This window comes from Camelus dromedarius, chromosome 2 (genome assembly GCF_036321535.1).
Source record: "Camelus dromedarius isolate mCamDro1 chromosome 2, mCamDro1.pat, whole genome shotgun sequence".
Lineage (NCBI taxonomy): Eukaryota > Metazoa > Chordata > Mammalia > Artiodactyla > Camelidae > Camelus > Camelus dromedarius.
The window spans coordinates 7,866,361-7,879,916 of NC_087437.1; the positions used below are offsets into that span (position 1 = coordinate 7,866,361).

General features: G+C 40.8%; 1 protein-coding gene across 1 annotated transcript in view; it reads left to right on the top strand.

Moving 5' to 3' along the window:
• KCNH8 (potassium voltage-gated channel subfamily H member 8) overlaps positions 1 to 13,556 on the top strand; it is a 351,827-nt gene that overhangs the window by 313,875 nt on the left and 24,396 nt on the right. Inside the window, exons 12-15 of the mRNA XM_010975364.3 lie at positions 2,151 to 2,189; positions 6,575 to 6,933; positions 9,139 to 9,245; positions 11,671 to 11,747. Of these exons, the coding sequence (XP_010973666.2) occupies positions 2,151 to 2,189; positions 6,575 to 6,933; positions 9,139 to 9,245; positions 11,671 to 11,747 (582 nt within the window). The remainder of the gene's footprint in view (positions 1 to 2,150; positions 2,190 to 6,574; positions 6,934 to 9,138; positions 9,246 to 11,670; positions 11,748 to 13,556) is intronic.

Sequence of the window (13,556 nt, forward strand, 5' to 3'; positions counted from 1 at the left end):
ATTTGATTGATAGCATTTTGTTTTCCATTTTTCTTGCTTTTTACAATCAATTGGATCTTAAAATCAATTAAGTTGAGGATTAGGATCCCCAGTGAACTTAAGCCTAGTCCACAGGGAACATCACAGGGAGTAAAACAAATGGGACAGAAAGGCTTCATCAACTCCACCGTGGTCGAGTAAGAAGGGGAGATGGATAAATAGAAAGAAATGAGATTAAATAAGAAAAGACTCTATGCATTTCTGTTTTCACAGAGCCAAGAGAAAAATCACGGAAGATAATTTAGCAAAAGGGCAAGAAAGAGGAATAAGGAGATAGGAAACAAAAGGAGAGCAAATAAAGCATCGAGATGGAAACTGTAGCCCATGAGTCTGCTGTGACCATTGTTTCCTAGGTGTGGTGTCCCATACTAGACAGTCAACTTGTTGTTCCTTTTTTTTTCAGTCATATACACCTGTCAGTAGAGCTCCTGGGGGGTTGGCGTGTGGGAGGTGTCTCCAGCATCTTTCAGGAGGTGTTTTCTCTGGCCTACACGGGTGGGTGTGGGCCAGATGCCCCCCACATCCTCTGAACTTGCCTCTCTGTCCCCTGCCACCTATGTTTCACCCAGTCCCAAACTGTTACCCTAAAAAGTAAAGACCCAGATCTTGCCTACCCGAAAGATATGTTTACAGTCAGGCAGTGGTGCATCGTGTAGTGAAAGATTTTCAAAGATTTAGTTAAGAAGAAAAGTACGCCTCCAAGAACGGGAAGCAGGCTGAGCCAAGGGAGGAAAAGCGGCAGTTTTTGTCTCCCCTTTTCTCTTTCTGACACCCTCGTTTAGAGGTGGTCTCTTGATTGATTGACAGCTCTTGCCCCTGGAGTGCTGAGTCATGTTTGGCCCCTTTGCTCATGTCCTTACCGGTGACTCACACAGAAAAACCCAAGGCGGAGGGTCGGGGTGCCTAACTGCAATGTTAATTATAATACAGTGAGCATTGGTCATGTCCGGTTAAGTCATTGCTGTTGGTTCTTTCCGTTGTGGGTTTTGTCCAGCAAAAGTCCCACCGCGGAAGAGTGGTGTCAAGTCAAGAGAGTGAGAGGGAGCCGGAGATCAACTCCCCGAGCTCTTCCAAAGCTCTTGTGTTTATTGAGAATAGTCAAAGAATCGAAGTAAAACCTGTCACAGGAGTGAGTGAGGGTCATGGTGTACGTGCAGGGATGCAGGTCAGTAGTTTCAGTTTGTGAAAAAACAAATATTATCATCTTAATTTATACCTAGGGAGAAGGTTACAATATTGATGGTACAAATGGTTATTTTAAGCCTTAAACAATCATGAGCAAGGTTACAGTGTTCCAAACAATTGATAATGAAAACCGGACCACCCCAGAGTCTCTATACAATGATCAGAAATCATGTAAGCACACGAAGCAGCCCAGCTGTTCCCAGCTAAGAGCCAAGTCACAGTTTTCTGTGAGCGAGAGCAGCCCTTACTGTCCTCCTACGCCTGATGAGCGAAGCACGTCCTGCCAGTCAGGGCAGGGGACAAGTTATGGTTTTCCATAAGCACAAGCAGCCCTGAATCTATGACCTCAAACTAAGCAAAGCAAGCAAAGCATGTCTCTGCTTTTTACAGCAAGGAGACAGATTGTAGCAGATTTCCTGCTAGCAAAGCAGCTTCAAGGCAACTGAGCTCAGTTGCGTAGATAAGGCAGTGACTGGTACTGAAAGCTGAGTCTTTTGCGCTCTTAGACATTTTGCTTTGAAGTAGCCGTATAAAGACAAACAGAGAAAGCACTGGTTTGGATTATACATTTCTTATGTGCTGGCATAAAGGTGAGGATACATAAAGGTAAGAATATGATTTGGTAAAAGCAATCATTACAATATCGAAGTGTGTTAACCCAGGTTTGCGCTCCCACAGTTGCAGCTGTTGGGTTCTAACTGGTTTCTTGCTGGTGCTCATTTAAAGGAAGCAAAGCCCCTTGACGCTGGAGGCGGGCATCTTGCAGACCACCCTCCCTCTCCTCTGCCTTATCTGTCCGGTGCCCCCACATAGCTGACGACCTAACAGAACCACATGGGAAGGTGTAAATGATTATTACAACTTCCGTTTGTTTGTTCAGGTGTAAATGATTATTACAACTTCTGTTTGTTTGTTTGTTCTTCCAGGTGATATCAAGATTATCAAACAAATCTACGGTCTCCCAGGTATGGCTTTTGCCAGAGAGCAAAACATTTATCTAAAATTTGTGGGATTTCCAACAAATCTGTCTCCCTCTTGAGGATTTTATGTGTTCATTTTTGACTTCCCCTGATACACTTCCTAGTGAGAGATGTTTGGGAATAGAGAAGCATTGAAACTCCTATATCTATTTAAGGGTCTTCTTATTGTTAAAAAGCATTTTGTCTCCAAAACCTGCCCAAAGTAGCAAAGTCTTGAGCTACTGATCTTAGAACTACCAGGCTTTTAAGACAGTCCCAAATTTTAAGACCCCTCACAATTTCACAGAAAACTTTCCCTCCAAACAGTGACTTGTCAGATTTATTACCCAGACTTTCATGACCTATCATCCTGTGACAGGAATCCTGTAAACAGCTCCTTTTCTTGCTCTGTACTCTCCTTGAAGCAGAACCCCACAACTTTCGCACGCATGCGTGCACACACACACACACACGAACACACGCATGCAGAGGCACCCACATAAAGCCAATTCCGTAACACGTTTCAAAGACATTGATGATTGACTGAAGACGGTTGCGTGTGGGGAGCAAACAGGGTCACTCTTGAGAAACTTTTTTTAAAGCCATTAAAACATCTCAGTGCTGTCAACCGAGTTTCTGGCACTAGCTGTCTGTTCTCACTCCCCTCTGCAAAATCCCTCCTCAGGAACAAGCAAAATGATCATTATGTTTGAACTCTTTCCTCATTACTGTACCACTTTTCCTCCAGGCCTTTCCTGTATTCTCTTTCTCGTGAAGAGAAATTCAGCCTTCTTTTTGATTCTGCAAATTGAATTCCTCATCCCTCCATAATTCTCTGAGAATGCACATCCCTTCCAAGAATGCAACATTGTTCAAAAAAATTTTTTATGTATAACTAAGGCTGAAATCCATTTGCAATACCAAAACCACCAGAATAACAGAGATTTTGAGATAATAGGCACCTATTTCTCTCTCAGGAGCAAGGCTAGAGGTGGGCAATATAACAGTGTGTCAGTAGGGTCTGGAGATTTCCCCCTCTGCTTCATGATCCTCAGCATATGCCTTCCTCCTTCAAGATCTCCTCATTCTCTAAGGTGGCTGCTGGGGATCCATTTGTTTCATCACTATTCCAGACCAGAAACTAAAGAAATACGACAGAGCAAGACAGAAGCTCCCTCTTTCTAGGAGCCCTCCTAAAATTTCCTTATAACCTGTCCACTTACACACTGTCATCCGAGAATTTGGCCTTATGGCCAAACCAAGTAGCAAGGGAAGCTGAAAAAGGTGATCTTTGGGCAGGGTGCATTGCTAAGAGTTCTTTTAACTAACAAAGGAGGGGAGACTATATAAAATCTCCCAGCACTCTCTGTAGCATCTGCCCAGATGTCAGTGTTGTTTCCATTTTCTTCACAATTCTCATTGTCATCACAAGGACGAACATTTATTAAGCACATCCAGTGCGTATCACGAAGTGTTTAACCTCCATTACTTAATATCTATTTTTTTCCTCACACAATTGCCAATTTACAGATGAGGAAACCTAGGCTTTAGACATTCATATTATTTGACCAAGGCTACTGCTAGTAAGTCACGGGACTTTTAGGACTGTGTGATCAAGAGTGCACACATTCAGCCGTTGGACTTTATTCCACTTTCCTTGTAGTCAAGACAGATTTCATTGAAACATTTGTGAGTTTGAAATGACCGTCCCAGCCAAATGATATGAGCTAAATTAGAGGTTCCTTTGACTATGGGGGACAAAAATCTCATTGCCCTCCTGGAAGACTTCACCAGGAGAAAATGAAGGGATGGGTCAGAAAAGCAGGAAATGATCTGTGGCTGAACCTTGCGGCCGTGTACACAAAGGTGAATGCAGCCACACAGGAAGAGGGTGTTTCTGTACCGAAGGCCCAAAGAAAGTAACTGGTCCTCCTACACAGAGGCTACATGTGGGGCCGGATATTTAATAAACTGACAAATTTGGGTCCTGTCTGCAGTGGTGGTACATGGGCTAATTAATTAATGATGTTGGCTGCCCTGATCGCGAGAGGCAGTAGCTAAGCAACTTGTCCAAGGCGCCGAGCCTCCGTGACAAGATGGAAGTGTGAGAATTAAACAAACTTGTAGAAGGACGAACATCTCATAGGTTATTAGTCAGAGGACTCTATTAGAGCTGATGGCGTCTCCTTGAAACAAAGGAATGATTAAATTGCCAATGCAAATGAAAATAGAAGCCCAATTAGAGAATGCACTGAATGGTTTTTCATTTCTTTGATCAATTTGCCCTGTTGTGTCTTTAGCTGGGTGAACGCATTTTTCTCCTCTGAAATACTGGTATACAGAGGTTCCTGTGCAATTCCATTTGGGTCTAACTTTTGTTAAAAGCACAGAATTTTTAACTGCTGTGGGGGGAAAAAGCAGAAGCAAAAAAACCCCCCAAAAACCCCAAAACTAAACAAAACCTAAAAAGCAAAACAAATAAAAGCAAAAGCCAATAAAGAATTAACAGCTTGGGGGAAGAGTATTGCTCAAGTGGTAGAACGCATGTTTAGCAGGCATGAGGTCCTGGGTTCAGTCCCCAGTACTTTCCAAATAAATAAATAAACAAACTTAATTACCTTGACCCCCCCAAAAAAATTTTTTTTAAAGAAAGAATTAACAGCTTTACCATTAATGAAAATATCTAGTTGAAAAGATGAGTCTAATAATTTCATTCCCTCAATACATTTTGACCCATTAAAACTAAAATATAAAATAAAACTTTGTAAGTGAACCGATCATTTCATTTAACAGCTGTGGCCCAAACTGAATGGACTATTTATTGCCTGTCAATCACTACAGATTCAAGTTCACTTTTTGTTTTTTATATGTGTGTGTGTGTGTGTGTATACACACATCATATATATACACATCAATCATTATAATTGTTACGGTAAAATTCACATATACCAAGGAACCAGCTGTTTATTAGGATGAAGTAATAATCATGACAGCTCATGAGATTTTACACAGTACCCTTAGGTCACTTTGGTTTATTTTATTAGAAATTATTGATAAGCAGGTATAACGGATTGCATCCTCAAAAAAAAAAAAAGCTGAGGCACAGATAATGAGTTGACCTTTTGGAGCAAGGAAGCCATGTCTGGGCAGAGCAAGAAACATACACATATATATATGTTGCAGTGACTCTGTTGAGGGCCATTAGCTTAGCCTTTGCTACCTTGCCTTCCCTGCCCTTTCATCACCTCCTTTGTCCTTTCCCATCCTTTCCTTTGCTTCTTCTAAGCTTCTAAAGTTGAATGACCCCAGGCAAGAGCCCTACGATGGAGTTTGGCAGGACTCTCCTTCCTTTCCCGAGGCTCCTCTAGGGTTGCAGATCAAATGGTCCTCCCCATCTCCTGCCACCCAACTTGTAAGAACAAGGAGAGAAGGAGGCAGAGGAGCCTAGGACACTTCTGATCTTCCTTCATCTATGATCCAAAACAGAAAAGAGTTCTAGTCTCAAGAATAATGTGATTTTGCTGGCTGATTTCCACCTAAAGTTCCACTGAGGACCTTGTAACTTTAAAATATCAAGGCCCAATTATACTAAGGGAAATAAGTCAGACAGAGAAAGACAAATACTGAATACTGTATGAGATCACTTATATGTGGAATCTAAAAAATACAACAAACTAAGGAGTATAACAAAAAAGGCAGCAGACTCACAGGTCTAGAGAACAAACTGGCAGTTACCAGTGGGGAGATGGAAGCGGGAAGGGGCAATATAAGGGTCAGGGAGTAAAAGGTACAAACTATTAGGTATAAAATAAGCCGCAAGGATATACTGTGCAACACAGAATGTATGGCCAATATTTTACAATAACTGTAAATGGAGTATAACCTGTAAAATTTGTGAATCACTGTATTGCACACCTATAACTTATACAATATTGTACGTCAACTACACTTCAATAAAAATAAAATGATGAGGATATATGAAAAAATGAAAATAAAATAAAATAAAATATCCTAAGACCTTCCAGTAAAATTAAAAATGTCTTATTCATAAAAGCATGCCATCACATAGTATTATAAATGACAGGCTGGTTAAAATCTAGATGCAAACCTGATAAAATTGCATAGCTCCCCACCAAGCGAGCTTAAAAGACCAAGAAAAGGGTTGTGGGCCAACACTAGGAAGGCAGATAGAGTAAACCCAGCAAAGATCAGAAATGGGGAGACTTTGAACCCCTGAGTAAATCAATAGCCAAATCTGCAAAGTCTTCAGTTTTAAAGAGAAGGAAGTCTCCAGGGGATTTGGCTTTGTTCGGGGGGACCCACAGCATGAATGAGAAGCCCCTCGAGAGGTCTTTGCCATCTGTGCTCATCCATATCACCCTCTGATTTAGCCAGAGCCCAAGGGGAATGGCAGCATCAAGAAGAGACTCCCATCCATTGTGGAAGATGAGGAGGAGGAGGAGGAGGGGGAGGAAGACGAGACCGCCTCCCTCTCTCCCATCTACACCAGGGGGTCCTCCTCTTCGCGCAGCAAGAAGGCTGGAGGCAACAAAAGCTATCTTGGCTTAAGCTTGAAGCAGCTGGCCTCAGGGACGGTGCCATTTCACTCACCTATCAGAGTCTCCGGTTCGAATTCCCCCGAAACCAAACAGGACACTGACGGCCCTAACCATGGCAAGAGAAACGAGAAGAACTTGAAGCTGCAACTTTCTACGCTGAATAACGCGGGCCCCCCAGACCTCAGTCCAAGGTAAGAGTGCACGTCATATAATTCTTTTCCAAGTGTAAGTGCCTGCTTTCTGGTCACACTAGGACCTGGCTAGGAAATTACTCAGACTTCTCTGCCTTCTGCCCCCGGGATACTTCAGCTTTCCTAAATTATGTGTGCACTTCTACATGGAGGTGTGTGTGGTACGAGAATAAATCGTTTTAGTCATAGTCTCAAAGGGGTCCATTAAATGTTCAAAATTCCTTCTTTTCTCCCTTCATCCATTTAGTTCTACCTACTTTTATAAATGTCCGTTTCTACATTGTAATTTTGTCATTTATAAATGTCTAATGAAAATAAAAGAGACAGAACAAAGTCTATATTGTTACCCCCCGGATGTCTGATCTTACCAAGTTTCATGGAGCAATGAGTTGAAATTATGAAGGAAATGAAGTGTTGATTTTCATTTCCTGTAATACTTGCTTCATTACTGTGGATGCTCGAAGCTTAGTTTTATTTCTGGCCTCTTTAGTAGGTAATATGGGACGCTGCTATTTATAATGCTAAAAAATTCACTCTAGGATTGACTAAAGATGATTGAGTCAGTAAAAAATCCTGACTCAGAAAATGTGAAAGTGGTAGGCCGTTTCCTGTTGCAAAACGACTAAATAAAAAATAAACATAAGAAAAATACATAGTGTAGTTGCCTCATGTAGTCAGTAATTTTTCATTTAATATTACATTTAGTCTTTTCAGAAATCCTATAAAGTAGTTCATATAAAGTTGTAGGAAATGTTAAGTGTTTTGAAGGTTAAGTATTTGGTTCAAAATCTCAGAAATCTGACTTCTGAAATATGGATTCAGATTCTGTTTTTCTACTTACAAGATAAGAGATCTTTCCGATGTGCTATGTATTTAATTACTCATCTGAAGAACACAATTTATCAATTTAGAAAAAATATTAAGTGTTGGAGCGCAAACTTGGGTTAACAAACTTTGATGTTGTAAGGATTGCTTTTACTAAATTATATTCTCAATAAATATGAGAGCTTTGGAGGAGCTCGGGGAGTTGGTCTCTGGCTTCCTCTCACTCTCTTGACTTGATAAAGTCTTGAGTAATTTTGTCCTTCCGTGGTGAGACTTCTGCTGGACAAAACCCGCAAGTAAGGGAAAAATAAGTGAAACAAGCTTAGTGAAAAGTAGGTAGACATTAAATATTCAGAAGTTCAGTTGGAGATGGTAATTTGAAAACATCGCTGAACTCTTCTCCTTCCTAAAATGTTAACTAAAGTGAAAAATAATAAATTTTAAACGGGGGAAAGTGTATAAGAGCTGGAAAAGAAAGGTTTGTGTACAACCGATTCTACATTTATGAAGAAATGTATCTTATTTTGTATATAGAAAAAGATTTGGAGGACACACACCAAAATGTCAGCAGTCGTGGTGAATTACAGATGATTTTTATTTTCTGATTTTTGTTACCTTTATGTTTACATTTTCTACAACAAATGCCTTTTTTTTAAAAATTAATGAGTGGGTTAGATATTATTTACCAAGAAAAGAGACTAGCTAAAGCGCTAACAGTAACTTAAATATAACTCTTCAACTTCCACTTCAGAGTTTTGTCTGAGTCCAGAACCAGGGTGTCATCACAGTCATTTTCTGTGATTCTGTAATCATTAGGTTAAAACACTTTCATTCTGGATAGAGTAGTGAATCAATGAAAATTTAGGTAAGAAAACTTCTGTAGCTTAAGGTTTTGAATCTGAGGATAAATAAGAGTCTAAGATCTATAGCACTGCTGTCCAATAGAACTATAGCATGAACTAAAATTGTGAGCTGCGTGAATAATTTTTAATGTTCCTGTAGCCACATTTTAAAAACGTAAACCCACACACAAAATTAATTTTAATAATATATTTTCTTTGACTCAGTATGCTTCAAATATTAGCATTTCAAATGTAAACAATATAAAAAGTTAGTCATGAAATAATTTACATTGTGTTTTACTAAAATCTTCAAAATCCTGTATGAATTTTATACTCACAGCACATCTCAATTTGCACTAGCCACATTTCAGGTGCTCAGCAGCCGCCCAGGGTTAATGGCTTACGTATCACATTAGGTAGGACAGTTCTGGAGTATCTGGAGTTTAGAAACTTAACACAAGGTTTTTTAAGTCTGCTAGAAATATTGGAACCCACGAATATAAATGCACAACTAGCCACACTTTGTTATTTTAAACAGGGTTGTTGATGGAATTGAAGATGGAAACAGTAGTGAAGAAAGCCAGACTTTTGACTTTGTCTCGGAACGAATCAGACCGGAGCCCAGAATATCTCCCCCTCTCGGAGGTAAACTCTATATTTAGTCTTCTCTCAAGGAGTGATGTTTCTTTCTAACTTGTAGTATTTAGTTTAGGCACCTTTTTGCCTTCCCATTCTCGGAAAATTCTCCATGTGATAGAACTTTATACCAAAGCCATAGAATAATTTGGCTTGAGTCTGTGCCACGTCCGAGTTGTTAAGATAGCGTTTGTAACTGTTCCTCCGTTCAGGCTGGATGCCCTGCCACTTACCAGCCCAGGGAAGCGGTGTGTCAGGAGACTCAAATTTCTGCTGTTCATCAGAGGGTAGCCATGTTTTCCTATTAAGAATGCAGACTAATCCACGAAAACAACATTACCCAAAGGAAACGCTGTGTTGGTTCTGCATTGTAGGTTGGTTATATTTAACCAGTTTATTGGGTAAGAGGTTATGTACTTGCAATTTTTCAGGAATAAACATCTTTGGAAGTACATAAGGCTGTCAGAAATGATAGAGAACTGTATGAAGCACTCCCCTCTAGGATGGTGAATTAATGCAAGGGTACCCCCAAACCTAGCCCAGGCTCCGCTCTCTCTCTTTTATTCTTGAATTCATTGCCCGTGAAAAGGATTCTGTCAACATGATGCAGACTAGAAATGACAACTCCTTTAGAAGACGCACCTGGAGTTGATGAAGGGAGAATAGTGAACTAGTGTTAAACAGGCATAGGCGATCCAAAAGTCACCAGGCGCAAGGCCAGCGTCCCCTGCCGGCTCTCTCCTCTCCTTTCCACCCAGCTCTGGGATCCTTGTGTCACGATCTCCTGCTAATTAGCAAATCCTTCCACAGGCAAAGCCAAGCCCAAGAAAGACATTTGAATGTACAGTTCTGGGGGTGTGTCTCCATTTGGTTGAATACCAGAATTCTATCTCAATCAGCAATTCTTCTGAGCAGTCATCCTCTTCTGGGGAAATGGAAGTATAAGAATCCTTGGTAGGACGAAGGTGAGGTGGGGGGAAGGTGAGCAGAGGCGGGCAGGTGTCAGTCCACAATCCTCATTCATTCATTTAATGGACTGACACATGTTGATATTCCTCTACTTGGGGCAAAGGGGCACAGAAATCGTGGAGATAGTTAAGCAGGTGTGAGTATTTGCTGTGGAAGCTGATGGTGGGTCCCACCTGGAAGTCTTCCTCATTGGCTCACAGACTCACCATACCCATCCACCTAGTGCTTCTGGTCCTGCACCCCCTTAGTCTCCTCATCTCGCTTTTCCCGACATCCACCCCAACACCCCCCCATTAAGGCAACAAATGCCCTTGATCTGTCTCCTAAATACCTCTCAGTTCTGTCTAAAGCTTTCTATCCTTACCACCACCACCCTTTTCCCTGCCACATTCATCTCTTGCCTGCCTGGCTACCAGTCTCTTCTCTGCTTTCACACTGTTCTCCATACACAGTGAACTTTTTAAAGAACACAAACTTCTTCTTATTACTCTACTCTTAAATGCTTAAATCCCTGAGATGGATCCCTACTGCCCTTGGTAGGAAATCCAAACCCATTGCATAGTTGCTTTTTAAATGTCTCTTTTCCGTGCTAGACTCAAACTCCATGAGGGTCAATACATTTTCTTTATTCATTGCTCTCTCCTCTAAAGGAGGCCTGGCCCATTGCAGAAGACCTCTTATCATTTGTGGAATAAGTAGATTAACTTTGCAAAATATCTCTGCAAAATGAGCTTTTACTACTCTGCCACTTTGAATTGTTTTGAGTGACTTTTTTCTCCCACAACAAGTCTTCTACCGACAATTAACTAGAATTAGGACATATATATGTACATACATGACAGATACAGATATCTATATATAAATCAAACCGTTTCCACTCCAGCTAGCAATGACCCAGCCTTGCTTCTGTTCCTGACAGATATGAATGCATTTGTAAAAGTAAGATAGAGAAAAAGTGGAGATGAGAGAACCAGGAAATGGGAGAAATTACCTTTTAGAGCAACAGAGGAGGAGACAGAAAACCTGCAGTGGAGATTAACACCTGAAACAGAAGTGGGTGGAAAATGCTTTCATGGGCACAGAAATCAAAATGTGGAAAGGAAAGAAAGGAGAAAAAGAACATCCCTCTTCCATGGCTTGGACACTGGCTGTGACATACTTTTAGAAAACGGTCAAAGAAAAGAAGATACGCCATTTTGGCACATGGTAGTGACTGTGTTCAGGAGAGGGGGAGGTTTGCCCTGGACGCATCCAATGAGTGTGGTCCTGGTCACCACCGTGATGTGGGCCTAGTTGCACAGTCTGTCAGGTGCACCCGGAGGAGTACTAGGGAGACAGAACCTGCAGTGTCCAGACATCAGGAAAAGGGAAAGGTGGCGTGAGCTTCCCTCCCTGTCCGAGCTGCCCCAGTCTTCATATATGAGGTTTATTCCTAAAGGACTCATGCTGTATGTCATTTGTTCAGACCCAGATGTTGGAGCCGCCGTCCTCTTCATCAAAGCAGAGGAGACGAAGCAGCAGATAAACAAACTCAACAGTGAGGTATGTATGAAGCTTCCTCTTCCTTCGGTCGTGCCGCAGTGGTCAGAGGGGCTGTATATCCTAGTCACCCGCAGAAGCAGTGGGATACAGTCATTACACATATGCATGCGCTCTGGTGTCTGGTGACAAATGTGGACGAATTTCCGCTTTAGTCACTGACCCTCTCTCCAGCTCTGTTTCTCCATGTGTTACAAGGAGATAGCAATTATGGCCCATTTGTGAAATTAAATGAAATAATCTAGGTGAATTATTTAACATAAAGTAAGCACTAAGTAAATGATGCTTGTTATAATTAGTGTCATGAATGTATTGATATTTGATTTAACTGGTGCTTTTTTTCACTTTTTCAGGTACTTTAATCTTTAATGAGTTAAAGAAATCATTAGTCCACTGATGAATCAAGAAGGAGATGGGAAAATATAAATTGGGAGTTCAAGATTTGCAGATACTAACTACTATATATAAAATAGATAAACAACAAGTGTATACTGTATAGCACAGGGAACTATATTCAACATCTTGAAAAAGAAAATGAAAATGAATATGTGTATGTATATGTATGACTGAACTATTATGCTGTACACCAGAAATTGACACAACACTGTAAACTGACAATACTTCAATTTCAAAAAATTTTTAATTTAAAAATAAAAATAAAAATGGCAACATTCAGGTTTTAAAGAAAGAGTGGGGAATGAATCAGAGTAATCAAAGGCCCAAGACTCTCTTCTTTTTCCCTGACCTATATTTGCTGTGTAACTTGGAGCACTTCACCTATAGGTCTTATATCATCTCTCCACATAAGATAAAGTAATTTTTTAAACAATTTCATTGAGGTATATTGTGCATATCATAAAATTCACCCATTTCAAGTGTACAGTTTAATGATTTTTTAGTAACTTTACTGAGTGGTTCAACCATACCAGGTGAGTTTTAGAATATTTTTACCTCCCTAACAAGATCTCTCACACCCGTTTAAGATTAATCCCTGTCCCCACATCCAGCCCTAGGCAACCACTTACCCACTTTCTGTTTCCACAAATTTGTCTTTTCTGGACATTTCATATAAATAGAGAAGATTAGTTCTGAATCACTGTCTTAATTTGGGTGCCCCTCCCCCCAAATTAAATATTTTTTAAAGAAACAGATTTGGGGGGAGGTTATAGCTCAAGTGGTACAGTGCGTGCTTAGGATGTGCAAGGTCCTGGGTTCAATCCCCAGCACCTCCTCTATAAACAAACAAACAAACCAACCTAATAAAAAATAAAGAAACAGATTTTGAGACAATGATTTAGATGCAGATTGTTTCTTTGGAAGGTGATCCAGGAAGCAAGATGAAGAGGTAGAGAAATAAGACAGAAAAGAAAGGAAACAAATTAATAAGGGTGTATTAATGAGATCATTGTTCTTTGGGCAACTGGAGCTTAGTCCTGCTGGGACCACAGAGAGCCTGTGTGGGACAACTCAGAATTGTTCTTCCATGAGACAAGCGAAAGTGGAGATGAGGGTGGTCCCAGAGGGATTAACTGCAGGCTTAGCTGCAGAGGAGACTAGAAAGCACCTTCAGACAGGAGTATGCGGGAAGACCTGTCTTCAGTGTCCTTCAGGGTAGACCTCGGCCAAGTACAGTGAGCAGGAACAGACAGGGTAATAGGGCTGAAGGTTCTGATTCCCTGATGAGATCTCGGTTCAAAATGTAACCAACTGACGCTACTCATGTGAGATTTGAGAAAAATGAACTTCATCTAATCATAATCAGTTTCCAGTTATCTGTAAGAATGGAAAACTGGGCAGCTTGTCATAAAATCC